General features: G+C 41.8%; 1 protein-coding gene across 1 annotated transcript; it reads right to left on the bottom strand.

The window, feature by feature from the left end:
• Nucleotides 1-3,423: 3,423 nt before the first annotated feature.
• Nucleotides 3,424-27,021, bottom strand: LOC121942992 (TCDD-inducible poly(ADP-ribose) polymerase). Its single transcript, XM_042486329.1, has 7 exons — nucleotides 26,739-27,021; nucleotides 24,640-25,692; nucleotides 15,068-15,257; nucleotides 14,434-14,621; nucleotides 9,145-9,447; nucleotides 7,277-7,534; nucleotides 3,424-4,828 (listed from the first exon to the last, which is right to left on the bottom strand). Exons 2-7 carry the CDS (start codon nucleotides 25,665-25,667, stop codon nucleotides 4,639-4,641), a joined length of 2,157 nt encoding a protein of 718 aa, XP_042342263.1. The 5' UTR covers nucleotides 25,668-25,692; nucleotides 26,739-27,021; the 3' UTR covers nucleotides 3,424-4,638.
• Nucleotides 27,022-27,432: the final 411 nt, after the last annotated feature.

Raw genomic sequence — 27,432 nt, 5'->3', positions numbered from 1 at the left:
ATCTATTTAACTCTGGTTTGGTTTCCTGGAGGAAAATGGCAATGAGCAACTTTCCAAGAGATTTTACGCAAATTGCAAGACATCAGTAAAAGGTGACAAAGAAAATAAGGTTTAAAAAGTGGGGGAGAATTATTAGAAAATTATGAAAAAGTTTGATATAATTCTATATATAAAATTATGTTGCAAGAAAAAAAAGATTTATTTTTCTGCAATTTTTCAGGTCACTTTCTTTCTTTTTTTAACTTCCTTTTTCCTGCTTATTTTCTGGTGATTTTCATGTAACTTTTTTACTAATGAGCAGTTAGGAGAGAGATGTAAAATGTGACAAAGAAAATGACCTGAAAAGTAGGTTTAAAAAGAGGGGAAGAATTGTTATAAAATTATGAAAAATTAGATACAGATGTACAGAAAATGTGTTCATAATAATGATATTTCAATATTTAAAATTATGTTAAAGGGAAACGAGTATGTTTTTTCCTGAACTTTTTTCAGGCCATTTCTGTTTGTTTGGGGTTTTTACTTTTACTTTATTCTCCTATGTTTTTGAAAGAAGTAAAAAAAACAATTTGCTCAAAACCACATTTTACACACTTAATAATTTAAATCAGAGACTTTAATAGGCTTAATTCAAATTGATGTTTGTGTTTGTTTGTAGTGCACATTTGAAGTTAATATACAGTGAAATCCAAATAAATTATACATGTATCCAAAATGATTTTGTATCTGTTTTAGAAGTCTGGTCTCCATTCAGTCTTACTTCAAATGCTGCAACATAAGACGTTGAAACACACACACACACACTGAAAAAATGGTCGCTATGGGACTGCATCAAACATCACACACAATAATCTTGACTCCTTTGAATAATTCAAAGTTCTGTCGCTGCTCTTATGAAGGCCATACTTCGCTCTCTGCATGCCTTTATCTTTCTCTCACACACACAGTCCCACTTTCTGCCACCTCATCTCTTCTCTGTCCCTTTTTTTTTTTTAAATTTCATTTCACCTCCTCCCCATCCTGTCCTTGTCTCTCTCATCTCTCCTCTCCTCTCATCCCCTCCATCCTCCCTCCACATCTTCTCCTGCTCTTTTCCTCCTCTTCTAACCCTTGCCAGCAGGTCTACAAAGTAGTGCTTTTTGTGTGCCAGCAGCAATTCCTGGAGGGCAGTCAGGCAAACAAACCCAGCCAGTGCCCGCTGCATGACTCAGAGAGACAGAGACCAAGGGAGAGACAGAGAGAGAGGGAGAGACAGAGAGGGAGAGACAGAGAGACAGAGAGAGAAGGAAGGGGGTAGAATCATTAAGATGAGAGGGCAACAGGATTTTAAGCAGCTAAGAGCTGATGAGAGGGGGCAGGTTGGAAAAGGAGATTGAAAAAAAGAGTGGAAAGAGAACGAAAGGCTGTAAGAGAGATTAAGAGCGGGGAGCTAGGCATGAGAGAGAGACTGGGAGATAGAGAGAGATGGGGGCAAACAGAGGGCAACCTGCGCGATCTTGCATGCACACGAGAAGAGCAGACAGGCACGCAGCTTTGCGAGGAGGCACGAAGAGAGCAAAATAACTCCTCCTCCCTCTCTCTCTATCCCTCTCCATCTCCCCTCCCCTCACGTCCCCCTCTCCTCTGCCAAAAAGCAAATCCCAGCACGGCAGCCTTACAGGACACGGTGACCCGAGGCCGAGCAGAGAGCGGGGCTGACGGAGCAACCAGAGGGAGGCAAAGGGGTGCACTTGCACAGAGAGGAAGGAAATGGGGGTGAAATGTTGCACAGAGAAATGTGCTGATGGATTAGAGTTCCAATGTAAGAATAATTTAAAAGTTACATATAGGCTGTGAATCACTGTGATGCTATGTTTTGTTTAAATTGTTATTTTCTTTTCAAAATAATCTTTAAAAATATATAATTTGCTTTTTCATTTGGTTTCATCCATATGTTTTGTTCTGCCAGTATTAAATTATGCATCTGTTTGTTCTATTATTTTGTTGGTCGAAAAGTGGTCAAATTTAAACATATAGACTCAAGGGCATAGCTTGTTTGACCCTTTTCTGCATAAATTTCAATTTCAATGTCTTGAATAATGTAAAAGTAAAACTTCTTTGCTGCTTTCATTTTCATTATTTGGGAGATCAAATGCACATGCCATCTTGAAATCTACACCTATGCAAAGACTTTAATAATCCTGAAATACATTTAGAAAACAAACATCATGGGTACATTTAAAGGAATAGTTCAACAACAATTTGGATGTTTTTTGGGTTTTTTTCTGGGAGCACAAACCCCCCAAAAGACCACAAACACTATCATACACATTTTTTATTGCACAAATGAGATATACCATGTTACTTAGTGAGCTTTAGAGTTTCTGGTGGACAGATTTGTTACCTTTGGAGAGAGCCAGGCCTATTCCCCATCTTCTAAACTTATGCTGAACGGTTCCATTAATTCCCAAAATCACAAACAAAAGAACAAAGTAAATAAATAGTGTGGAGCTGACCTCATTGCTCACTATGATAGCTATGGTTAAACAATCTAAAACCAGAAATGTGAACAATCAAGATTGGGAAAAGGGAGGATAAAAGTATTAGGGATGAAAAGACAAAGAGATGAGGTCAAAGATACGACGTGAGGGAGACGTTTGAGAAATGAGAAGTGAATGAGCTGCAGAGGCGGAGGAGGAGGTAGCATGGGGTGTTGAGTTCTTCTGCTGTGCCCCATGTGTGCCGTCTCTAGGCTATAATAGACAGCTACCTCCGCCAGCCTCCCTCTGGACCGCATTAGCCATGGCGCTCAGATAATACACTGCTGGGGATGTGGCGGGGGGAAGGAGAGCCCGGGAGGTGGCAGCAGACAGGGGGAGGGCCGAGCATTGGAGAATTCTTTTCTGACTTTAATACCACCGGTCCAAGACAAGAACAAATAATCAGATGAACTCAAAACCGCTGACTGTGAAATATCACATAGTTCTTATTGAGACCAGCAGTGCAGCCGACAGCATATGGCCGACAGTTAGAAGCAGAATTGACCCTCTGAACTTGTATTGGCCAAAAGTTATTTGAATTATTATTCCAGATTTTGGTACTTATTTGCTTTCTTGCCAATATTTAGATAAAAAGTTTAAAAAATGTTCTCACTAAACTTGAACCAAAGGAGTGCATTTCCCAAAATGTCAAGCTATTAGTTTCCTTTTTTTCAGAAACAATTCCAATAGCTGCTTTTATACATTCTCTAAAAAGTTTTAAAATGAATGAATGTTGCTGTGATCCAATAAAACATCATTAACAGATCCTAATCTGAGAGCTTGTGGAGTGAACTGCTTGGTCTAATGTCTACCAGAATGGCTCAGAGGGAAGTTAACAAAAGAAAAACACCATTTCTAATAAATCACGAACGATAGAATTTGAATAAAGCACAGGTTCACCAGTTAGTCGTTTTTTTCTTTTAGATTCTTTATTTAATCAATGTTACATTAAACTAACATAAATAAATTTTTTTATGAACAAAAGGCACACAGTTCAAATATAAACAAAGATAACGTCTGTACAGTTTGTCTCAATAAAACATGTCTCCTGTCTCTGAGCGAGAGAGCGGTCCAAGAGAGATGAGTTTCAGGGGGGGCGGGTTTGTTGACGATACGCTACAGCGCTGCCGAGTATCAGCGTGAAACTGTACACTCTTCAGTCCCCTCGTGAGGAACTAAAGTGGTTGGCGCAAAGGCAAAAACGCCAACCGGGCACAGCACTGGCTTCATGTGAAACCTCTGCCTGGAAGTTTTCTGTGGATGTCCGTGTGTTAAAGTCCCACTGAAACTCACGTCCGTTGTCTGTTTGAAGAGGCCACAAGATTCATTTTCACTAAATTAAAAGATTCAAACACGCAGCACATAGACTTGAAAAAAAACGTAAGGGCCGGAGGCTGGGTAAACACTCACAATGATTTTTGTAAGAGAATGACGTGGGTCATTGTCGCCAAGGTTTCTCTATGGAAGCGTATGATTGATTGGTTGCTGCTTCCTCAGCATATTACGGCCTGTTGGTCATTCACAGTACTCGCAGGCTGCTAACTGTCTACTACAGCATTGTCCTGATGTGGAGTTCATGTACAGCCGTACGACTAAAATGATAAGAGGAATAGGTTTGTTTTTTTCCTGCGTCTGCTCCAGATCGATAAGGTATAAAATCCTGTTGTGATCATCACTAGGCTCCCGTTCTTACTATATAACCGAGTGTGGTACATGAGTCCAGTCAAGTCTATCGTGGCCGCAGCTGTTGTCAGTCGTCATCCACCTCTGAACACTGGATGAAACAGGTGTCGTCCTTTGCTAGTCCAGTTTTGTCCAGTTTAATCCGGTTCAGACCAGTCTGTTGTTCCGTAATGTCTTGTTGGATCCAGTTGACCGCAGATCTAAATCACTGAGTATTTGCAAACATGTTTTTAACATGTTTAGAGCAGCAGATGGGTGAAGTTTAGTCTGGCAACGCGGTTCCAATAGAGTTGGTTAAAGCCATAAAAAAGTACTTTAAATATTAATTGTTCCTTTTCATCTTAAGTGTCAAACTCCACCCAGCTGGCACCTTAACAGACTTAAGCAAACAGTGACAAAGTGTTCGCAAATACAGAAAGAACCAGGTCTGATCCAGGGCTTAGACGGCAACAGTGCCGGGTACCTCCTCGTAGTGAATGATAAAATAAGGGTAGCTCTGGTCATCGTTGAAGATGACATAGATCTGGGGGTCCACCCAGTTGTCCACACAGGAGTCATAAAGGTCACTGGAGGGGTCACGGAGGTTTATGGGTGGAGGTCGCCGCATGGAGGGATTTCCTACAGTAAACCTGTACAAATAGAACAGAGGACAGAAATAAGGTAAGTTTTGTGGTCAGGATTATATGAAGTTACACTGAGTGTAAACTAGTTTTGGGAATCAAAGAGGCCTCATGATATAATGTTATCAAGATACATTAGTCACACATAATTATTACAGCAATTTTAAATGTTTTACAATATGCTGAGTATTGCGATAACATTTAGTACCCTTTTTCAACTATTACGTAGTCCCCAAAGAAAAACTTTGTCAGCACTTTTTATCTATCTATAAAGTTTTATAGATCAACTTAATCACTTCTTCTACCTTCGTTTTAATGCATGTGTGTCCCTTTCTACATTCTGTGTCCCCACTCTAAATTCTGAGGTTTTTGCGGGTCAGTGAATGCAGCACAGGCAAAACTCTCCAGCAGCAGTTTGTGCCTCGCGGGCTGGATAATTGATCTGTCGATCCATTCAGAGATGATCAGATTGATGGATGAGAAGAGCAGCTGCTTAAAAACTTTTTAACCCAGCAGAGAGAAATGTTAAGTTTCACTTTCAGTACAACTCACGTTTTACTCCATCTGTGCCGAGAGTGGAGCAATTAATAAATGAATACTCCAAATGAACGGTCCAGCTCCAAAAACAGAAAATGAATTTGTGGCTTCAGATGTTTTAATTGTGTTGGCCCACCACAAATACACGGGGGAAACGCATTTTCATTGCAGTAAAATGTATTTTGTTGACTGAAAAAGCAATTGATTTTATTAGCTACCAAATGTTTACTTGTATTTGTATAATTAATAATTTGTGTAATAAAAAAGGCATCCCTGTATCGATAAAATATTGCCACAGAACATATTGTGATACTATGCTGTATCAATTTTTTCCCCTACCCCAAGAATAAACTGGAAGTATTTGTATTGAATAAAAAATTCTCATTCAGTTCAGCAAGTCTGGAGTTACAGAAGAATAACTTAACATCTAAAAGAAGACTCTTATAAATTTAATGATTACAAGACTGCTGCTCCAGTGTGTGTTTTAGGGCACCTTAAATAATATAAGCATATGCCTTAAGTGCATGAAATGAAATGAATGTACTGTAAGTATATGAAATGAGCCAGCACATTGTAACTGGTTTGTTTTTCCTTTCTTAAATATTCATGTAAAACCTTAAAGAGCCGTAATCCATCAATCTCTGTTCCACCTCTGGGGTCATAAATAAAACATATTAACATTTTTAGCTACAGACAAAGTGGGCGGGTAAAGACGTTAAAGAGTCTGTGTGCCAGATTCAGTTTCAAACAGGAGAGTTAACCACACTCTACAGATAACTTTATTTTTTATTGGTCAATAACCCCAACCCAGGTCTGGGGGCAATTTCTCTGTCTGTGCTGTGGAGCACATTAAAGCCGGGTTTGATGCTGAGGGAGAGAGAGGTGGTTATGTGTGGTGTGTTTCCAAACCACCATCCTCCGGGCGCACCGCAGACTGTCTGCAGCACCATAACAAAGATGGTGATGTATGATGGGTTCAGCCAAATCAGCTGTTTTACATGTGCAGCTCAAGACATGACACACATAGCATGACTGAATGATGGTTTATGAAAAACAGCCCTCCGGATTTAAATGATCCAAATTAATGCTGACGTGTTCTGTAAATCTATTATGAAACCACTAAGAGCGAGATCGTGATTGGGTCGGAAAGGGATGTTGTTTATGCAGACGTATGTGCCGCAGGAACGCACTGTCTTGTCTAATACACCTAACAAGGGACACTAAAACATGCAACCTCAGTAAAAAATAGATACATAGAGCATCAATTTAGCATTCTTCAAACTATGTCACTTCCAGCTAACACATCAAACCAAAGCATGGAGTCCTAGCTACAATATGCCACTGAAACAAAGAAGAATTTAAAATCGTATGCCACCAATAATAAAAATATTTTAGGGTCAATATCAAAATTAAAAAAAAACATAGGGTATGGTAGGGTTTAAATTTTTTTTTTTAAATGTGAAACAACATACATTTTTATATATATCATTTAAACAGAAGAAACTAGCCCTTTAATATCAGGTTGCTTTTTGGTTAGTGCTGATTATTTATATCAATGTGCAGGACTGCTTTAAGGCAATACTGGATTTACAGGATTTTGCATCTATGTCTTAAAGAAGGTTGATTTTTATTTAATTTGTGCATTATCCAAAACCAGACAATCCCACCTAGTTATTTTAATCTATAACTGACTGTTTAAAAAATGTACTATATAAAAATATTTATATGTCAGTACTGCAATATATAAAATTACAAAATCGAAGGTAAAAAGAAAACCCAAAAACAAAACAATCACCAATCCCTCAAAAAGCATTTCTTGCAGTCCTTTTTTAGATGTTGCAACAGAGATATGAAAACTCAATTATCAAAGACACATTTTTCTCACTATTAACTTGTTAACTACAGCACCCACACACACACCTGCCAGTGAGGACTTTGGCCAGGAACATGCAGTGGACTCCTTTGGGCGAGCGCTTGGAGAAGTTGTGGGAGTAGACAGCCTTGCGGGCAAAGTAAGACCCCTGGCCAAACATTGTGGCGTGTTTGCCGCAGACTCGAGGGTCAAAGTTGTGCTTGCAGATGCCCTCGACCACGTCGGCCGAGGTGCCATGGAAGAGGTGGCGCTCGCTCAGCAGCCGGTCCATCTCGGACATGCGCCGCGACATGTACTCCTTCTTCCTGTGGGAGTAGAGAGAGGGACAGGTGAGCTTGGTTGATTTAAATGTTATTATTTTTTAATTTTATCCAGACAAAATCTAATCAAATAATAAACAAATTCTTAATTCTTCATGAGAAAAGGCTGATGCATCAAGACAGATCATCACTCGGGCGATGAATTAGTAAACAGGTGGGAGCGGTCCTGCTGCTTCTATTCAAAAGTTGCCGTCGCAGCCTTGTTCGCTCTAAACTGGGTAAGAACATTGAGCCTAATCCGTTTCTTGAGCAACACACACACATGCTCGCACGCACACACACACACACACACACACATGCAGCCTGTTTGATGTGAGCGGATCAATCAGGCATGCGGCGGTGAAAGCAGTTTCAAGCCAGAGAGGCTGTGACCCGGGCATGACCTCCACTGACCCGACACAGCACGCATCCAAGCATGCACACATAGACACACGATTCAATTTCCTACTTCCAATTTTAGGATAAAGCTTGATATCAAAAAACCAGCCAATACACACACACACACATACACACACACACATGCAAACAAGCAGTTATGGCTTCTCTATCATAACCCCCGATGTAGGAAGAGGAAACCAACTGACATTACATTCGGAGAGGAGGGGGTAATCACTGTTAGAGTCAGTGCCACACACGCATGCAAACACACACTCTGTCAGTCATTGTGAAACCGTGCGGTACCAGTCAGTGTGGGAGAGTTTAACTGTCACAGCTGATAGGACCAGCTCTGCTCTAACCACAGCGGTTAGCCCAGTGTGTCTGCGACAGGAACGCAATCATCACCAAACATCTCTACATCCGCCGTGTTCACACAACACAGCCAACTCGTTCTCACACAGTCGCACACAGCTGGTCCTATTTGCCCTATTTTCTTTTTTTTCCCTTCCTTCTTCTCACTTTGTTTCTAATTCGCCCTGTGTTTGTTGTTAAGACATGTTTTTATTCATGTGTCAGTCTGCACGTAAATATGCAGCTGTGCAGAAATCTGGAGAAAAAGCTTAACAATACATTTTTGTGCCACAACAGCAAAATACATGAAGCTAGGACAAAAGAGGAACCAAATAACAGAAACCACACAGCGCTAATATTTTGGTACAACTTTAACAACACTTTAGGATCATAATATCCTATAAATATAAATGTGAAAAACACATCACTGTGCTGGTAACCTAAATACTATCTTAGCTTTCTAATTGTGATCAAATGTCCATACTATTAAAACAAATAACTATCAAAACAGACTAAATCCACCACTTAAAATCATAGCAGTCGCATGAAGTAGCAGCTGGTTGTTAACAGCATTTCATCAGAGTTACATTCGATAAAACAACCACAAATGCGTCAGTATGTCACAGCTGCACCACGCAGCATGTTAAGGAAGAAATAAGTGCAAACAATATGCGACAGTGAACTTTCTGACCCTGACATCAATGTTTCCTCAGTTTGTTTGTTTTTAAACATGGTGTCACGGTAACGGGTTATGATTACTGGAAATGAATCATGATTCTGAAGTCAGATTAACAAATTTAATCTCCAACAACAAGGAAATGCTTTAAATAGAAGTCTCATGTAAATGCTTTGGCGTCTTTTCTCACCTCTTGTACTTCTCCCAGAGAAAGGGGTTCTGAACACGCATGATCTTAAGGATCCTGAACTTGGTCTCCGATACCGTCTTGTGGAAAAGGCTGTACACCGTCCTGTAGCTGCGGTCTTCACGTGACACCGGCACCTGCAAGAAGTCCTGGCTCATCGTCATGGGCAACCACGTTTCTGGAAAAAGGCTGGGTGGGTTGGTGTTGGTTGGCGAGAGGGGATGTGACACAGAGAGGTCCATGGACGAGGTGGACGAGGAGGAGGAGGAACAGGGGAGGGGAGAAGAAGAGAGGCCGCCCAAAGTCCTAGAGAGAAAGAGAAATAGAAAAAGCGTTAGATATTTACTTAGAAAAAATTGTGAATCACAAGTAGAATTTATATCATATAGATTTAGAAACTTAAATTTTTTGTAGTTTCTTTCTTCAGTTTTAGATTTAGATTTAGATTGCCACAATTCCAGTGCATGTACACACAAATATAGTACATATATAAAAATACGCAGTGTGCATACACTGTTCCTTACAGCTCTATTTTTGAACTTCTTTTACCAAAATGTGGTAACGTTTTATTTTTATGGGTCCCACTGTTTCCTTTAATTTCCTCGTAAGGAAATGAGATGTAATTGTGAATTCAAAGGACGCTTGCTAGAAAACTCTGTAATATAGTACCTATTATGGGGAGCTGGGGACTAACAGTTGTTGAGTACAATGAGACTACAGAATAAATCAGTATTATATCAAAATTGTGATATGAGACTAGACATCTTCTAAGATTTTGGATATCATAAGGGTGTGCCCTTTCCTGATTTTTAAGGCAGCACTAAAGTGGTGTAATTTTCAGAATTTACCAAACTGTTCTAGTTGTTCTGGTATTTGCCTTTACACGCTTTGTCTTAACCAATGATAATCAAAAATCTCATTGTGTAAACATTATGTAAGAGCACCAACAGCCAACCCCATAATGTCGTTATTGAGGTATTTGGTCAAAAATATTGTGATTTTTGATTTTCTCACCAAGCCCAAGAGTACAATTTAATTAGTTTTCAATTACTTGCTAAAATAAAATACTGAAAGGATGGCCTTACATGCCTTTTAATTTTAATACTTAATATACAATGTTTTTCAGAATAGTTCAATAAATAAAAAATGCCACATAATGTGTAGAAGGTTTCAGATGATGATCAGTGACGGCTGATGCTGCTTCCAGTGACCGGTGATAGACCCATAAAATCCTGACCAGAGCATCCTTGTAATATAGCAATAATATTTCTTCATGTTTAAATAGAGCATTGATTTGCAGCAGCCGATTTTCAGAGGAAATTCGACTGGAAATTAACAACCTCCTGTAAACTCAACACAACTAACAGATAACTGTATTAGAAAATTGTATTAATTGTCAATGCCAGTTTAATTTATTTAGTACATTTCATTACACGTAAACTCAGAGTTCTTTACTAGTACTTTGTCCCAGTGATTAGTACCAAATTACATAGATATTTCAAGGAAAGCTTTAAGTAATGTAGCCATAAAATCAGGTACTAAATGCAATGCATTTATTTTTGTTCCCCATAATGAACATTTTTATTTCCTTATTCCTCATTGTATTTTTCAGCTGCCGTAGCACTGAGCTTAAAATAATATCAATAGGGATCATTTCCTAAAGCATAAATAAACACTAAATGAAACCCGTGGCAGTTAATTGTCTACTAAATACATAAAAATAGAAAATACAGATTTTTGTATTTTATAACCAACTCCTTTGTATAGGCCTTCTGATACAACACAACATGCTTTAGCCAGCGCTTCAACATTTTCAACAATAATACTTTTTATATCAGACTACAGAGTTAACTTTGATAAAGACATGATTATCGTTGAAATGTTTTGTGCTGCACCTCCTACTATGAACTAATCAACCACAAGCTGTACGTCGCAGTCTGCTACCTATCCCCGTCCTTCCCACAGCTTTATTCCCATGTGTTTCCAGTAAAAGCTGCATCCTCACGTAAAACAAAACCTCTGTGATGAAGCGACACGTCTTTGCTTCCAAAATCATATTCCACCAACTGTCAACAATGACATCACTGCGCTGCTGAGTGGAGCAGCTCCACAGCAGCCGTCAGCCGTCACCGACCAAACAAAACAGCAGGACCGCGCGAAAATGAAACCCAGACGCCAAACAAGACAACAGGGAGGCAGAGCGAGGGAGAGATGGGAATGAGAACAAGAGCGAAAGGGGGAGAATGAAAAAAGTCAATTGCAGAGCTGTCATGAAAGTGACAAAAAAGCTATTGTGTCTGGCATTTGAGTCAATAACAGTGGTTTGGCTGTCAAGTTATCACTCTCTAAGTGTAAATGCCCTATCAGCCATAAGAGAGTATGCGTGTGTGTGTGTGCGTCGTCAAGAGACTGTCATCAGTGTGACTCGGAGTCAGTGAGACAGTTTTCTCTCTTTTCTCCCTCTCTCTCTCCCTCTCTTATCTTGTCTGTCCGGTCTCGATCTCTCCGCAATCGATGTCTCTATTCCCTCATGTGCTTTGAAGAGATCACAGCACAGCACTGCTGCAGAAAACAAGTGTGAAATGAAAAGGGACAGATAACAAGAGAGTGATGGAGTTGAGGAGAGAAAAGAGTGAAAAGGAGAAAGATTAGGACAGATAACGGGGGAGGGAGGAGACGGCTGAAAATAACATCATCGGGAGTGAGAGATGACAGGAGGAGAGGGGAGAGAGGTGGGGGGGCAACGGAGACTGCCAACCAAGCTAATGACCTCAACCTCTAAGCCTAGCACAGATTGTTCCTGATACACGCACGCATTTGGGAGAACACGACACTGATTTGTATTTATTTTCCCATGGTAAAAAAATAAATTTAACCAAAAAAAACAAGTGCTAACTCAATGATTTGAACAATTTGCATGCTTTTTTTCCCCATAATACAACTGTCTGATCTGATTTTTGTCCCCATAAAGTGATTAACTGAAACACACACACAATAAACACATGAAAGTCCCAGGAACAAATCCCTCGATCCAAATTCCAGCTCCCCGCAGTCACATTTCACACTCCTTCACTCACCAGCTCGACTCTGCTGCGCGACCAGTCTGGAAACCATTTAGACCTCTCTCACTTCCTCTCTATCTCACTAGCTGTCTCTTTCTCCCTTCATTCCTTCTCTGTCTCCCGCTTCCTCCATCTAATTTTCTCCCTCTTTCCTTCTGCTCTCCATTTTGTCTCCTTTCGACTGTCAAGGCCCCTGCAGGAACAGCTCGTACTAGTTCGCTCTGTGCGGGACACTGGCAAGACACGGCTACAGCAGCCTGCTCGGCAAAGGAAGTGAAAGATTCTGCAAATGGGGTGAGATGACTCCACTTGTTTCCAATCTGGCATCACTTGTTTCACCGTGGCGAGTGCGGCAAGGCAGATCACTTCACTGCTATAAGGAGAAAATGGCAGCTGAGAGATGAAAATTCCTGAAATCCGCTTATTTCCTCGAGAAGAAAGTGAACAGATCTCCTTTTCTCACTGAGACAAATAGATTTAAGACAAACTGACGATACTTTCACCCTTTGCTCTCTGCGAACCTCCAGTCTCTTCTGTTCTTGTTTGCCTCGTCATCTAACTTTTTGTCTGTCCGGTGTCCCCAAAAAACAAGAGTTAATCTGGGTTTTTGAGTTCAGCTCAGGCCACCAGTGTGTGAGTACTAGAATCAATAAAAGGTGAATGTTGCACTCAGGGGCTTTTGAGTATTCAGCACAGAGTGCGACATTAGCATTGTGTACCGACCTCTGTGTGCCTGTCTGTCTCCAAACACCGACTCAGGACGCTCCCAAAACACAGAGAGCCACAGGGAGACAATGTATCACATACTGAAGAGCCACCTTTGTGTGTGTGTGTGTGTGTGTGTGTGTGTGTGTGTGTGTGTTTGTTATGGTGCACGTGTTGCCAGGAACTTTATGTAAAAAATCTTGGACTTTGTTGTTATACTCAATGTGGCCTCATATCCAAATCACGCAGTGTTCTCTAACAAGGTTGAGATCTGAGTGCTTAACGATTGGCGAGGCGAGACAAAGAGAGACTATCAATCAAGTGAGTGACCTCTGCCTCTCGACTGAGGACCGACTGTTCCTTACACTTCGCCTTGCTACTGTTTAACAGCTACTCTAAACCCTGATGCTTATCAGAGTGTTATCCTTCAGAGAGGTTAATAGGCTTCTTGGATACAATGCTTTTTTGGCATCCAAATGCATCCATATCGACATCACTGGGGATGTTTGAAAATTAGCTTGGTGGTCCGCTTGTCCTCCAATTGACACAAGATTCTACAGCCCTGCATCCTGCATCACAATAATAATGGTAGCTTGATGATGTTTAGCAGGTATAATGTTTACCATGTTCATCATCTAATATCGATTTTCCACCAAAGTTAGTGCATGTGCAAACTGTAAAACCTGCTAAAAAAGGTTAAAGGCTCCTTTCTCATTGCCAGTAGACTACAGCCATGTACAAGGCTCCGCAGCAGACGAGCATACCTTTCTGTTTTTACTGGTATGTTACATTTGTCATCAAAGATGGACCAGAAAACACATTAATAAATGGTGAAAAGCAGCATGGAGGCCAGCGAAAATGTTACAATGGTTACTGCTTTTTTATTTATCTTACTTATTCAGTCTGTCTTTCAAACTCAGTGCAGAGATGGAAGGTATTTTGTGGTGGTGCGTTATTGCAGCTCACCAATACAGGGACAAGAATTAGAGTGTTCACCCAGTTTTTCTATTTCCATCACTGCCGATTGGAGCTGTAGCCGATAAAAACCTGCGACAACTGCAGAATAATTTGACACTGGTGCAAATGGTGCTTGTAACCTTTTCCATTAAATTCAAAAGCAAGATGTTAACGGGTGTTGGTTTTTTAGTGCAATGGAAAGGGGACTTTAGTGTAGCATGTTAGCATGCTAATATTCACAACACGGTGCAGCTGAGGATGATGGGAATGTCATTAGTTCAGCCGGTGTCTGGTCATAAGCCAAGGTGTTTGACAAATTCAAATTTTGACCTATATCAAACCTGATGGAGATACTAATTTTTATACAAATTGTCATTGCAAGCCATCCTGCAGTTGACCAACAGTGGACCGTATAGCAGGCCAACTTTGCCATCCTTACAGCAGTGCCAGCAGGGCTAAAAAACAACTCTGGATTGGTAATATCCGGGCCAGATCTTTATATTTCCTTACTTCTTTTGTTCAAGATCAGAGGGGAGACTGAAATCAAGTGTTTACTGTTTTTACTTACTGTAAGTGGGGTGTAAGCATCACCGAGGACATGAACATGGGTCGCTTTTTGATCTGACGCCTGAACCCGAAGACGGCGTTCTGCTGGAAGCCCTCCCTGATGTTGAGGATATACTGGTTCTGGAGCGTAATGAATCGCACCTCCTTAAGACCCCTCGAACTTGCCTCCTCTATGAGCTTCACCACCGGCTGTGAAGGAGAAGAGGTGGACGAGAAAGCAGGAAAGTAGAAAAGGGATAAGTTTACAATCAGTTGTTTACAATTTCATGCAGTTGACTTTTCTGCATTTTCATTCATCGGTGGAAGGAGGAAGGGAGATTTTGGAGAGGAAAATGTCAGTGAAGTGTGGTGCAATGTTCAGATAACAAAAGTCGAGCTGATAACGAGTATCACCATGAGACACAAAATCGCACTCATGTACGGTTAGGAAACAGTCTCTACAGATCTGCTGAAATAAATTGCCACTGGCTGGGGACAGCTGTGTCACACGGGATGTTTAGGTGTGTGTGTGTGTGTCTAAATCGATCCCATCACAGCGGCTAGACAATTGATTGTTGTGGGCAAAGTTAATGCATCTGGCCTCATGTTCACAGAGGCGTGCACGCAAACAAACACACATAAATGCAATGGCTCACCTCAGAGTATTCCCTCCAGCCAAAGTTATCTCTGCAGTAGTACTTCCACACTGTGTGGCAGCTGGGGGTGGGGTTTGGGTTTGTTGTGGGCGTGGGTGAAGGGCTAGCTGGAGTGGTCAGTCGTCGGACGCGGTCAAATTCCAGGTCACACACTCGCATTGTACCAAAGTCTAGGGAAAATACTCGACCCCTGCAACACACACACACATAAAAAAATCAATTAAAATAAAAAACTGCTGGCATCAGTGGGAAAAACACAGTGTACATTCACAAAATCGGTTTACATGTGGCTCTGGCACGGTGACCTTGTTGTGTGCCCTGGAGCAAGACGACCAAACCTCTAATTGCTCACTCAGTTTGAGTCACACAGGATGACAGCATTCACTACGTGACTTACACATCACATGTAAACATGCAGGGAATAGAAAGAAACAAGATGTTCTACACATGATCAAAACATTATATATACACACTGAAAACATGTCACTGAAATGATTCACATGTTAATCTTATTTTAATAACATTGCTTCAAAAACTTAAAAAGACCAGAACCTTGGAAAATCTGTCAAGCTTTAAATCTGAATGATGTAAGCAAAACTGCCAAGGAATAATAAAACTGCTTCTGCAATTTGATTATTTAGCATGATGGTTATAGGTCAAAATTTGTTTTCTTTCTTGCTGAAAGTTAGATTAAAAGGTTAATGGGCTATTACTATTATGTCTGTCAACTTAGTGTAAATATAAAGCTACCACCAACAGTGTGTTAGCTTAGATGGCTATCTTAGCTTATAATGTGTTAATAGGCGCACCTCAGAGTTCATGATAGGGTTCTTTTGGTTTTTTTGGACAGATCAAGGCAAGCTGTTTCCCACTGCTCCCAGTCTTTATGTTGAGCTAAGCTAACATGCTACTGGCTTTAGCTTCATATTTAGCATACAGACATGAGTGTTATGGCTCCTCTCATTTAACTCTGCAACAAAGTGAATGAGTACATTCCCCGAAATGTCGAGCTACTCCTGAAAAGCTTTGTCTCTCATTTTTGAGAAATTGACATTTGTCTTTGTCTTTGGTCAGTTGAAGCTACAGAGTGCTCCAGGGATCGCCCTGGTTCCCTTGTCAAAAAGCGAATGTTGATGATACTCACGTTTTGCTCGGCAAGATAATCTTCACAAACTAACAACTTTTAGTATTTTTGAAGCCTAAATATAATCACCAGAAGGAAAAAGCTAACTTTAGGCTATAAACGAACTACTCTACAGTCACATAACGTCTTCACCACAACAAGGCTTTGAAGCTGAGTTAGGCGTGATGACAATCTGTAGTCTAATTTAGCTACTTTTTAGCAACCACCTTTTTAAGACACTTATAGTCTCCAAATTTAACCAGCAGGGTATTTACTGATGAATTTTCTGTTGTAGAACAAAACGATCAAAGCTCATGTTAACCACAGACCTTATATATGGCTTTCAACCAAAAACTGATGAATTCGAGATGAGGGAACCAGGAGTGAAAAAAATAATTTAACAATAATTTTGTGAAATTCTAAAGTGTAAGCATCTGCTAAGTAAATAAATGTGTAATATTACCATGTGTACTACCTCCCTTAACCCCTCTCTGTCTCGACAAGCGTGGTTCAAACCCCCATTATGTGTGTGTCTCTCTGTGTGTGCATCAGTCTCTCTACATTAGTCCTCCATAGGGCCTCTGGCAAATCCTTTCTGGGTCAGACATACCACTCACATAAATGTGGGCATCACAGACTGGCACGCTATGGACAGCAGCCAGACAGAGGGCAGACAGACACACACACACACACACACACACACACATATGCATGTACACCACATAGACACAGAGACACACGAAAACGTTGCAAAACATGCACACAGCCTGACAGTGTTAATGGGCTCATTGATTTTTGCTAATTGAATGCAATGTCAAAGGTTAGACATCGGTGAGTGTGCGTCTGTCTGGAAACGTGTGTGTGTGTGTGTGTGTGTGTGTGTGTGTGTGTGTGTGTGTTAAGCAGGGGTTGTGTTTTGGTAATGTGTTTGTCTCTCAGGTTTGTTCTGAATAAAGCACATGAATAACAGTCTTTACATGTTTCCTATCTAAAACAAAGAGAAGCTGAGTGTACGAGTTATTAGTTTAACAACCAGAAGAAGTGCAACCTCATTTTATAACAGGCACACTGTAAATACATACTCAGATTTGTCTACTGTAAGCACAATTACTGGTCATTGGGGTTACAGACACACACACAAACACACACACTGGTTTCATTCAGGAAGGCGATCATGAGAGGTGCTGAGTCATTTTCCCAAAACACGCATGCACCCTGATACAAATACTAATTATAAACACCATATTTACAGTCGTTGTTTCTGTTAAGTCACACTGTGACTGTGTCTCTATAAGAGGAAGTGAAATAGGAATTCATTCACTGAGCACGTGCAGAAACAAAACAGCAACTGAGGAGTGAGTCACTGATTATCAGATTGCCGGATTACCAGAAAGACCAGGCAGATGTCCACAAGTTGTTGTTTTCTGAGCTGCATTCAAGCATTCAAGTAATTTAAAAGCGGAGTTTTGGTTTCGTGCAAGAGAAAATTAAATTTGAATATCAAAGGCAGAGCCGGAACTGAGAAACAGAAGAGAAAGGATGACAGAAATACAAGAAAAGACAGGGATACAGAAGGACGTGAAAGGCAAGAAACTGAAAATGTAGCCGACACAAATTAACTGTGAAAACAGTACATCCTTTACTTCAACCTCTGGTCAACCTGCTCTCTCTGGCTCACTTTGTTTTCTTAATTTTTGCTTAATTTGTTCTGTAATCTCTTCACTCTGTTCCCTGTTTCACTGCTTCTTTCTGTCTCAACACATCTCTGTTCTCAGTACTTTGTGCCTGAAAAAGACAGAAGCACCTGCATGAACTTCTGTCGCTCTTTCACTGTGTCTCAGTACAGAACAGTTTCTCCCTGTAACACCGTGTTATGATGACAGGAGCTTCTCTATGTGAGTGACTTATGACTCACACACACACTTTTTCAGGGTTGCAATTCATGGAAGTTCAGTGAACTTAATTATTTAATAATAAATAAGGTCAGTCATCGATTTTCAAAGCATTTCACAAAGTCCCTTTCCCCTCCCTCGCCCCCAGACTAGTTTGTGCTGTTCTAAAAATAAAATTCCACCGGTTAAATTAAGTGCACTGAGATTCGGTGCTTTCAAAGTGGAGGCCAGTGAAAAGTTGGAAAGAGACGTGAGGCACGCCCCCTTTGGCAAGGTCGACACTTTCAAGACCACGCTTGAAATGCTGGGCTGCTCCAAGTTTGTGCAAAGGTGCACACACGAAAGTCAACTGAAAATGCAAAAACCCAGGGAAGGGTGTTTGTATGCTAAAGGTAAAAGAAGGATGCCCTTGTGAGAAAAGCACGTGGTGCCTAAAATGCACCAAACCCGCTCTGTTCTTGTAGCAGGGCAGCTTCCAGGTTTGAATGTGTGGATCGGTGCTGAATGTGGAAGCAGGGTGTTGCTGGAGAAAAAGAAAAAAGCGTGTTCAGCAAAAACATTTCCCTGGATAAATAAAGGTTAAGAAAACTCACTGCACTGTCAAAATGGCTGTTAATCCCCCACACTGCCTTTAGCACATACATACACCTTCGAACTTTCTCACGGCTGCACACACAAGGACCCGCATACCAGCATCAGTCATGCTATTGTGAACGTCACAGGCTAGGCAAAAAAAAAATAACATGAGCGCACACACACACATTCTTTCGACAGATTCGTGTACACACGCGCAAACTTCATCCAGTCACGCCTTGATAAGTCAGTCAGTCAACCAAATCTGCTGACGAAGGCTTCTTTCACGCACACACTACCTTGATGTCATGGTGTTATTTCCTCATGTCAGAGCTATTCACTTTGCGGTTATCTATTCAAATCTAATTCATTTGATTTTGTTTTTTATTTGCTCTTAGGACTGTGAACAACACTAAGTCAACCGCACACAGAGGACGGAGAAAAAATGTACACCGTCGCCTCCTGCATGTCCTGGATTGTTCCTGTAAGAGTGCGTCCTCCCCTCAGGCACATCATTAAGCTCACAGTTCAGGGCGTCCTCTCGCTCGGTCCTTTAACCCTCTTTTTGAAAGTTACAAGGTACAAAATGTAAAAGAAACAGGGTTAGGATGGGAAGATAACTGAGTTTGACATTAAAAATCACACTTGGTGACACTTGAAAAAGAGAAGAGGGTGCTGTTTTAGTGAGGAGGCAAAGCACACACACATTTCCACATCTCTTACACCTCTTTAGGCCCTCGAGGGACAACTGAGGAATGAAAAAGAGATAGAAGACCAAGAAAAGGGAGTAAAAGAGGGGTGAGACACGGAAATGTGCAGAATGAAAGATCCAGTGAGGAAAAAGGAGGAAGAGGAGGAAATAAAAGATGGAAGGATGAAGGCAGACTCTGAGTAATAAGAGGCAGAGCAACCCAGACCTCACCCGACTGATTCATGGCATGGGCTGTCTGACACGTTAAAGCCACACACACACACACACTAGTGGACACATTCAGTCTGATTATCTTGACACTGCCTCTTTTCACACACGCAAGCTCTCCTAGACACTACCATCCTTGATTTTCTTTGATTCGTGACACAATGAGTTGGCATGGAATCCCCCGCGATATAAACACACACACACACACACACACACACACACACACACACACACACACACACACACACACTCACTCACACATATGCGCCATGGTGTCAGGTCGATCTGCCCTTGGTGCTCGGTGACTCTTTATGTCAGTTAATGACAAGCAAGGCTTTTATCACCTGGCTGACAAAAGAGGCTCTCTCAATTGCTCTCTCTCTCACACACACACACACACACACACACATATCAAAAATGTGCACATTGTCGTGGTTGTGAAAAAATCAGAAAGATGTTTTTTTAATTAGTGCAATTACATGAGATTTGGATCATAATTTCTTTTCTTGTAAATGACAAATGTAAAAGGGTGCAAATAAACCAGAAGAGAATAAAGGCGTGGATTTTAGATTTCTTCTCTTCCACACATGCACGTATATGGAAAATGTGTGTGATGCCATGGTTGTGCAAAAATCAGAAAGACGTTCTTTAAGTCCCCCTTACAAAGATATTACACAGAATTAGCACAATTTTGGGAGTTTTTGTTCAGAATTTGTTTTCTTGTACTAATGTCATGTAATACTCAAATTAACCAAGATGGAACAAAAGCACATATTTCATATTTCTCTCTCTCACTTCCTCTCTCTCACACTTACACACACACACTACAGCACAGTATAAATCTGCTAACAAGCAAGTGTACAACCCAAGATTATCACAGTATAACTTTTAGAAGCGATGACTGTGACATTCCTTCTTACTGCTGAGTTCATGAGTAAAGCGGATTAGCCAGACTTCCATTCCTGCTTATCATATGGATGGGATTAACCTGTGCTATGGATCATACACACATGGGAACTGCTCAGCGCGGAACACACACTCGCTTACGCCACACTAGGGCCATACAGGACATAATCAGATGCAGACACACCAAAATGCTTGTACGTTTTCTTTTCTGTCCACTCCTTCTCTTCCTCACACACATGGCAGATGGCAAAACAGGCCTGTGTTGCCATACCGACAGTAGAGCTTGTTAAGTCATCTGCTGCTCTTTAGATCACTAACGATGTTATCATTTGGCTGTGGTAACCACGGTGATGCATTGGCCCGGTGTGCGTGTGTGTGTGCTTGCGTGCATGAAAAGACAGGCTAAAAGAGAAGTATCAAAAGAGCTCTTGCACACACCCAGTACAACACAAAGCTTCGGATAAATGACTGAAGTGAGCGCTGAGTAACCAAAACAGTGTGAACACTAAGCAGTTAACTGACTTTCCTGTTTGCCTCGCATCATCTGATCAACTCTTAAGAGCCCCAGACCAATCTTGAGTTTACCCAGCATCAACATAACCACCAAAGCAGATCATTTATACATCCACCCGAGGCAACACAAGCTCCTGTTTTAAATCCTAACCTGTGGTGTGAATAAACACTGGATTAGAAGAGGACAAACTCTTTAAAAAAAAACAAACCGTTTTTCAAACCAGGATTTAGCCTGTGTTTTCTTACTGCGGATGAATGCCTAAACACATTTACAAACTTACAAACATGGGAGTGTTATTTGTCAGAGAACTCGTGTGTTAGGGACCGAAAAGGTTTTACGTCATGTCAAATGTTTTGCATTAGGTTCTCACTCTACCGTTCTCAAACAGTCAAACCTGTTTTTAGGGTCAGGGTAAGAAAAACTTCAAAAACACATTCTTGAGGGCTTTATGCCTTGGGTGCTTGAAAAAAAAAATGTAGAAATGCACTCAACAAGCAGCAACAGGGAGGGTTATGAGAAAGAATAGCAATATAGGAATGTATTTGACAGTTACAGACCTCACAGGTGACATTTAAAATGTGTTGACAGTGCCAGGAATGGTATAATTAAGTGAAAGCAAGTTTGGATTCAGTGATTATCTAGCTCGTTACAAAGTGTGTCAAGAGACCTGGAAACCTAATTCAGTGGATATGTCACCATCAGACTCGACTTATCAAACATCACGTGGAAAATCACACAGACAACTCTAATATGTGCTAAACAAACCAGGAGCAAACACAGACTGTTACGTCGAGTGCGAATTACAAAATAAATGACTTTTAAAATGGTCATTATCGTCATTATAACGACAGCAAACACATGTCAAATTGTTCTAGCATTTTCAGATTTGTAGTGGAGTTTCAGTCAAGAGAGCCAGATGGTACTGTCTGACTGTGTGAGAATGTAACACACTCAAAGGGCCTCTGAAGAATTTGGGTTGACACCACCAGGTGCATATCCTGTTTGTGGAGCGATATGTACTTTGCATAGAGTTTCAGTTGAAAACATGAGTCAACAAGTCACACACAAATCTTTGTACACACACGCAAAGCTGTGTGTGGGTGTGTGTGTAGTGTCCACACAGATATAAACAAAGACAAACACACATGACCGCTCAAAAGGTTCAGTTAATTATGAAAGACCTGATGATGTGGATATGGTTGATAGTTTGATGGTATAATGGCACGACACTGTGTCATTGATTGCGTTTACACAGACTGCACTTTAAACCCGATTTAGAAAGTTATGTGACGAAGATAGAGTTTCTCATTACATTATTGTATCATATTGGAAGTGACCATAAAATAATCTAAAATATGGTAGTTTAGAGCTGAAGTTGTCGTAAATATGTGTCTACACCTTCATCAAACAATGACTGGGTGTTTGCTGATTTTGGGAGTTCAGCTGAAGTGTGACGGTTCAACTGCTTCACAATGCCGGCTTTCTGCAAAAGTAAATGTTACTAAAACAACAAGCTGAAACTGTGAGTTGATTCATTATATTATCTGATTAATCCAAAGCAATTTCTCAAAGAAAAAATACCAAGCTTGTTTCAGCCTTTCACTTTTTGAAGGTTTTTTTCTGGTTTTCATTAACTTTAAGTGATAGTTTACGAACATCTTGGGGTTTTATACAGTTAGTTGGACAAACAGACCAAATAATGAATCGAGAAAATATTTGGTGGATTTATCTTTGGTGAGAATAGGGACAAGATTTTTGTGAACATAGTGACATGTCATTATGGGATAGGACAGACAAGGTGTTGGACATTGTCATGCGGGATATGAGGAGGGGACATCTTAATACAGTAAACTGGAATATAAACAAAATAAACCTTTGTTTAAGCAGCCTGTGTATAGAAAAAGGTCAACAGCGTCGATGTTGATGTACTTATTGTGTGCGAGTGCTCATGTGTGAATGTGCCTGCATACAGTACAGTTTCACAGGAAGCAGTGCATGCTCCTTTATGTCACCCCACTGGGGCTTGCCAAGTGCTTGCGTGTGTGTGTGTGTGTGTGTGTGTATGTGTGAGAGAGTGAAAGAGAGGTTTATCTCTGTCTGCTAAAAGGCGTGCGTGTGAGCACTGCAAGCCACTGAGCTCTTCTGTGCAGCCGATTCGTGTGAGCGTATGCGTGCCAAGCAGAGTGTGTGTGTGTATGAGTGTACACAGTGGTGTGCATGTCTATGACCGAGGGAAGGAGAGAAGCTGCCAAGTGCGTCTGTGTCAGTGACCGCACAAGGCAACTGAGGGTCATGGAAGTTCACAGCTTTCTGCCATGAGTGCTGTAAAGTCTCATTTGGATGGAGCTCTAGCCAATCGCAAAAGGAGTTTTGGGAGCGGGGGAAAATACAGGAAATAGGTAACCAATATCAGTGCTGGGAGATGGTGTACCATGACTACACAAGGGCACGATGGCTGATTAGATAGTTCAAATGTACGTTACACATTTACTAGAAGACTTGTGAAGGCCAAAACACACACACACACACGCACACACGCACACACACACACACACACACACAAAGGAGATAAAATTACCAATACAAAATTTAGCACACAAGTTAAAAGCCCACATTCGCTGTATTAGGAACTGTGAAAATGACAGTCATACTGGCACATTTACTTGGCTGCAGTCCACAAGCCACACATGAACAGAACAGCTGTAGAGTCAAAGTTTTCAGTTTGTCACTGGTGGTGAAACCAAAGAGGAAGCTCGGGGCCGAGGTCTACTGTTTCTAACACGCTCAACCAGAAGTGCTTATCATTCACAAGCAGCCTATCAGCTTACTGCACCGTTGTTGCCTTGTCACAAGTGTCAAATATTTGTTAATTCATAGGTACTTGTGACATGGCAACAATGTACCTATCAATTTACCACACAGTAGCCTTTTTTCTCTTCATGATGTTACAATATACTGGCGTAGGGACTGTCCTTTCAGACTCTGTCAACCCAGTAAGAGGGTATTTGTTGCTCTTCCATAATGTCATTTAAGGCAGTGGTTCCCAGTCAAGTGGGTTCATTCTGAATGGACCACAAGTGATATGTGAATGTGTCAAGAGTCTGAAAAAACACACTTTATTTTGAAGTTCAGTGAATTTCTGCCACAAAGCTTTTATTTTGATATGCATTTTCTGTTTTTTCTTGCAATACGTTTGATTAGATCATGTTCGAAGTCAATGTGTTGTTTACATTTTGCGAAATAATAATTGAATATATGGTAATCTATTTTATATGTGGACTTTTTAACTGATGACTAAGGAGAAATCTGGACCCGGTGAATGGACCAGTGGGGAACGACTGATTTAAGGTCTATTCATCTTTATTGAGAAATTATCATAATTAAACTGTCCAGAATGAATAGAAATGTCAAAACTGATGCTCTTCCACAAATGCATGAACTGTTTTTTCAGTTCCTACTTTGAACTGATTGAAGTGAAAGTGAATTGATCCCCTGCCCACAGACAGAGATCCAAAAAGGAAAGAGAGAAATACTCTGTTACTGCTTCCCCCCTAAGTAAGATCTTGTACCTAACCAGACGGCCCGCATTAAACACAGTGTACACAATAACACAGCTTGCAGTAAACACTATAGAGGGATACTTACTGAAACTTGAGCCTGACTTGCTCATTGTCCGGGTTGCAGTACAGTCTCTCCAGCTGTTCCTGGGAGTCGTCTGCTATGCTCTGCCACGTCTGATTACTGCTCCTGCAGATCTGCCAGTGGTAGGGCAGGACAGTGTGGTGGTGGGCACAGTCATTGCCATATACACACTGTCCTTGGAGGAAATCCACACAAATGTCAACTGAGTCTGACTGGTGTGTGTGATATTGGAGCTGGGTGAGCAGCTCAAAAACCAAGTCCAGGGAGGCCTCTTCACTTTTATCCTGAAATAGCACCCCTTTGTCAGGCTGCAGGAGGAGGAGATGGGAGTCCTGGACACTAGTGCAGTCTTTGACTGGAAGGTTTTTAGCCCCAGAGGTTAAGAGGTCATTGCTTTTGATGCTCCCTTCCTGGTGAGGAGCCTGGGGTACAGCTGTGGGAGGTATATCCCTGCCAGGGGGCGTTATTGTCACTGTGCTCCCGGCCGCCCTGAGGCCAGGTTTCGACTGAAAGCAGCGGCTGCCGGGGGTTGGGTCCGTGATCTTGGGTCGCTCCCCTCGCCGCTCTGTCTCCTCCAGCTCCGCAGTAGTATCGGCTATTTCCACATCACCGTCCCGGGTCATCAACCCTCGCACACCAGCTCCAGCTGTGGCGTCGTCAGCAGCTCCAGAGTCTTTGAGACACACCTGGCCCATGCAGTTTTGTTTCACCACGGCCGCTGCGCACATGTTTCCCGGAGTCCGGCCCGGCTGGTTCCGGGGAACAAACACCCCATCTCCGGACACCAGCGCATCCGTGCTCAGCAGGGTGGTCAGTATGGGGTCCTCCAGGGCGCGGTGGAGGCATTTGGCGTCCAATTTCCTTTGCTTCTTCTTGAAATAAGGCTTCACCAGAGGTATTTTGTCCGGGAGCCCCACTAGCTGCTGCTCCGTGAAATCCTCCCCTTCGTCCATGTTTAAACTCATATCCAGGGAGATCCCAGTCGGTACACCGTCTGCGGATTTCTGGAGAATGTGCAAAGTTTTATCCATGGTCCCCTCTTAAACCCCGACAGTCCTGATAGAAAGAGAAAGACAGAGGTAGTCATCAAAGATAACACCTATAATCCTGTAATCTTAGTTTCCAATGTGAAGTCATCCTGGCGCATAAAGCGATGATTAATCGGCTGCTTGGACGCGCTATTACGCTGTAAAAAAATATTTGTGAAAACTCATGTTTCCTTTCCTAGAAAGAAAAACCCTCTCTTTGTGTATGGCGAAACGAAACCTGTTTAACCTCTCCGACAAAAACTGCAGACTGGGTTGATCCCATAATGGTGCTGCGGGAGTAATTAATAATGATAACACAGCAACAGACGCAATAATGGCCAACAGACACATTACAAACCCATCGACCTTATACTGCATGAATGTGACACGATTAGCTTTATAATACAATGATTCTGGTTTGGAAAGCACAGCCGCAGCTTCTTACAGCAGAGGAATATTACCTAATACTGCCGTAGGGAACTTGAGCACAGTGTCACCAGCTTCAGACTAATTTTTTTATTTTTGTTTTTTTTAAAGGATGTATTATAATGTATTTCGCTTCTACTCTGGTGTCCTTGCTTTTTCACTAACGTCATGCCTGCAATTACAGCTGCGTCTCCGAGCAGGAGCGATAAAATCATCATTGTAACAAAACCTCTCTCTCTCGGGACTATGTATTTTGATCACGGGAGTCCGATACGCGGCCCCTGCCGTCTACGTGCTGCTTACACTGCTGCTCGAGCAAGTTTGCACGTAGGCTACAGCCGACACACACACACATACACACATACACATACACACAAGGCACTGCGGCGGAGCAACGACAAAAGATAAACGGGGCACACCGGAGCTTTATTTCGCCATAGCTTACAACAGCCCTCCTCTTGTTAACACACACGATCTGAGCGGAGCCAGAGCTGCGCGGAGTTAAAAAGGTTTAAAAAGCAAACACTGGAGCACTGCAGTAAGCAGGCAGGCTGGTTTGTTATAGCGCAGCTTTCCACAGACGGTTAAGACAAGACGAACACCCTTTTTTTTACATTTCTCTGACACAACGGGAGGACAAAACCCTACCTGCGCGATAAAGTCCGCCCCACTCCCCCCGGTCGCGACACTCTTTGGAGGGTAAAATCCAGTGCGCACATCGGCGGAGCTCCGTATCCAGTCTGGAAATAATAGTATCCGTGTGTGGACTAGACTGCAGTCCGGTCAGGTTTCTCGTGTCCCTCTACTGCCCCCGCCGCTCTCATGCTCTGTCTCTATTTCATGCTGTCTGTCCCTCTCTTTGTATCCTTCTACCGGGTAGAAAAGCGCAGGAGAGGAGCAGAGAACGACAAAGAGCGAGGCACAGCTGTGGCGAGAGACGCTCAGCCTGCCTCCCGGCTCCGCACCGCCAGGCCCCGCCCCGTAACCTGGTCACAGGCGGGGCTTCGCTTCACAGAGCCAGGGAGCGAGGGAGTCGTCTGGTGGTGATCGGAAGAAGGTGCATGGGAGTGTTGGAGGGGGGGCTTTGGGGGTCTTATATGCTGGGCCCCGGAAATAATAAAAAGCAAACTGGACTCATGGACTGGTAGACAAAAACATTTCATAACATCATACAGCAATTATAGTGGACCAGCACGAGCTGTGTAGGAATAAGAAGAAGTAAATCAACATACACTACATAAAAAATACAATGATGTAATTTTAGCTCAGTAGAGTACCATATGTCAGTACAGTTTACTTACAGATTCATTTTTTAAAAAAGAAAAAAAAGTATATGGTCCCT

Source organism: Plectropomus leopardus, chromosome 5 (assembly GCF_008729295.1).
Source record: "Plectropomus leopardus isolate mb chromosome 5, YSFRI_Pleo_2.0, whole genome shotgun sequence".
NCBI classification, from domain to species: domain Eukaryota; kingdom Metazoa; phylum Chordata; class Actinopteri; order Perciformes; family Serranidae; genus Plectropomus; species Plectropomus leopardus.
Note: the sequence above shows the minus strand (reverse complement) of the source record. Positions and strands in the feature narration are given on the sequence as shown.

What these genes read in the sequence shown, in the direction of transcription:
- LOC121942992 (XM_042486329.1), bottom strand. Translation starts at nt 25,667, where the DNA reads ATGGATAAAACTTTGCACATTCTCCAGAAATCCGCAGACGGTGTACCG. An exon ending in GCTGGAGGGAATACTCTGAG is followed by an intron (nt 14,622 to 15,067) that starts GTGAGCCATTGC and finishes TCTCCTTCACAG; the next exon opens with CCGGTGGTGAAGCTCATAGA. An exon ending in GCCAAAGTCCTCACTGGCAG is followed by an intron (nt 4,829 to 7,276) that starts GTGTGTGTGTGG and finishes CTATTTGTACAG; the next exon opens with GTTTACTGTAGGAAATCCCT.